Genomic DNA, 2,369 nt, shown 5'->3' with positions numbered 1-2,369 from the left:
GACTGCGAGGTACCACGTCGATCGCACATTGGATGGTAGATGGGGGTCAGATATATTTTCCCATATGTTTTTCCAGTTATAATGTCGAAACTTGTTTTCTATTCGATTGCGCAATTTCCCTCCCAGCAAGGTGTTGTAAACCTCCTTAACCTGATATATGTCCTTCTCCGGTATTCTATGGCGTACATAGCTGTATTCCACAAGAAAGTGTTTATAGTGGTACAGCTCGTGGGAGATGTGATGCACATCGATTGGTGGATCTCTGCTGACTGGGGTGATTTCACGTAAGAGATGAGCCACTAAGGTCCGCGGTGATCGTTGCCACTGTTTATAAGTTTTGCTAACGTATAGCGCTTGCGCTTTAAGGTAGATGTCTGTTAGATGTAGCCCTCCATTGCGTGTCGATAGCGTCAAGGTATCATAGGAAACCTTAAATATCTGACCTCTGTTGACAAAATAACCAAGCGCTGCTTGCATTTGGCGTGCTATGGTGCGTGGCAGAGGAAGCACTTGAGCAACATAGTTTACTTTGGAGGTTCTATAGGTATTGGCTAGTTGCACTTTTTGTATTGCATTTAAATTACGCAAGCTGTGTTGTTGTATGCTTGCTCGTAATGTGGCAAGTAATTTTCTGTAATTAAGAGCGGCTGTGCGGCGGATATTATTCGTATATTCTATTCCAAGGCATTTTAGTTTTTCCACAGTGTTGATACGTCCAGCGGCTCTGATCTCTATGCCCCTACCAAGATTCATAAGTCACCCGCAAATATTATTTGTTCAAATCGCACCGCGAAAACGGGGGCGATGTCCTCCTTGAAAAATTCGGCCCTGCGGCGCTTGTTTCCGGTTCCTGACGGGGCATAGATGTTGATAAACCTGGTGTTGTTTAGCGTGACAGCGAGACCTCTACTGTTCGGCAGTTTCGTCACGTCTGTAAGTAGGATCCCCTCTTTAGTCATAATCGCTGTGCCGAGGCTATTGTCATTGCCAGGATTGATGACGGCGTTGTAGCCAGTGATGTCGTCCAAACGGATAGCCGTTACTTCTTGCAGCATTAAGATGTCAACATCAGCGGCGTACAGAAAATCTTGGAGATTTCTCAGATTGAGGGTGCTGCTAATTTTATTTATATTCAAGGTCGCAATTCCGTACGCCTGCAAGGACGTCATGTGGACTATACCGCGTCAGGTGGGATACTATTTGCCAGGTGAAGTGGATGTGTGCTCTACTTAGAAGAAGTCGGCATCATCATCTTCTGCACGAGCGTCTTTGATGGTGGTTTGTTGCCGGGTGGACACATCTTGTCGACGGTCGGGTGCCGTCCGTCCTGAACGTTGTGGTATGTCAGCCATCTCTGCATCATGGTTTTGCTCCTCGATGTCATCCGCCCAATCTCGCGTGCACGTAACTTCCCGCGTGTCCGTTTTTGGTACAGGTGGAGGGTCCTTCGGACTAGCTGTACCGTCTGGAATGTGGATTCCACGGTCGGGTTCAGTGTCCTCATTTCGGGTCTTCTTCTTTGTTGTTCGATCTTCCAGAGGAGTTGCCTGTGTCGTCTCCGCCAGTTCTTGGCCTATCTGTTTCGCCTTTTCACGCAGGATTGGCGCGATTTCTGCTGCTCCCTGTCGGGCTATTCGACGTTTCTTCCGTTTCTTCGGTGAAACAGTTGTAGGCTGCTGGTCATTATCCTCCGACGTGGCAACCGTGTCCTCTTTTTGTTGCCCGACTTCTTCGAGTGGTTTGCACATGCCTTCTTCTGCCGTCTTAGCCTGGTCTTGTTCTGCACGTCTGTCAGTTTCCTCGTCTTGTGAGTGTGCTGGACCTGTAGCTTCTGTGTTGCTAGTATCCATGGCTACGTTACCATCGGGAACGTCGGCATAAGCAACTACCGCCCCGTCGAAACACATGTCTGGGGCGACGTCACTGCGAATTGCGGCGGCGTACGTCACGGGTAGCGTGGCCATCTGACTAGGCGGGTCTCGCTCCCTAGTCGGCAGTTGCGTCACACGCCGTTGAACACACTGCGCGCGGACGTGTTGGGTCGAACCACAACCCGAGCAGGTTCTCGGCTGCCCATCGTAAATGATGATCGCTCGATATCCACCAATCCAGAGATACGATGGGATATGTTTCAGCATGTCAATCTTAACTTGCCTGACTCCATTTAATACTGGATACTTGTGCAAGCTAGACCATTTTTCGGCGACATTGCTGATAATGGTGCCATAGTCTCTCAGTTTGTTGTTAATCTCCTCGGACGTTATTTCAAAGGGGAGCTCAAAGATTCGAACCGTTCTTATTCCCATTCCGGCACGCGAAACCGTGACCTGCCCTATGTGTCCGTCTGAATGTTTGAATTTTGCCACCCC

The 2,369-nt window shown here is 49.0% G+C and overlaps 1 protein-coding gene across 1 annotated transcript; it reads right to left on the bottom strand.

Annotated features, from left to right (window-relative positions):
- Positions 1 to 1,229: 1,229 nt before the first annotated feature.
- On the bottom strand, positions 1,230 to 1,850 carry LOC126195751 (uncharacterized). Its single transcript, XM_049934378.1, has one exon. It carries the CDS (start codon positions 1,848 to 1,850, stop codon positions 1,230 to 1,232), a length of 621 nt encoding a protein of 206 aa, XP_049790335.1.
- Between the last annotated feature and the right edge of the window lie 519 nt (positions 1,851 to 2,369).

Source organism: Schistocerca nitens, chromosome 7 (genome assembly GCF_023898315.1).
Source record: "Schistocerca nitens isolate TAMUIC-IGC-003100 chromosome 7, iqSchNite1.1, whole genome shotgun sequence".
In the NCBI taxonomy this organism is placed as follows: Eukaryota; Metazoa; Arthropoda; class Insecta; order Orthoptera; family Acrididae; genus Schistocerca; species Schistocerca nitens.
The sequence above is the reverse complement of the archived record's forward strand: the minus strand, read 5'-3'. Positions and strand labels throughout refer to the sequence as shown.

Coding starts and splice junctions, on each gene's coding strand:
- LOC126195751 (XM_049934378.1), bottom strand. CDS start 1,850: ATGGATACTAGCAACACAGAAGCTACAGGTCCAGCACACTCACAAGAC.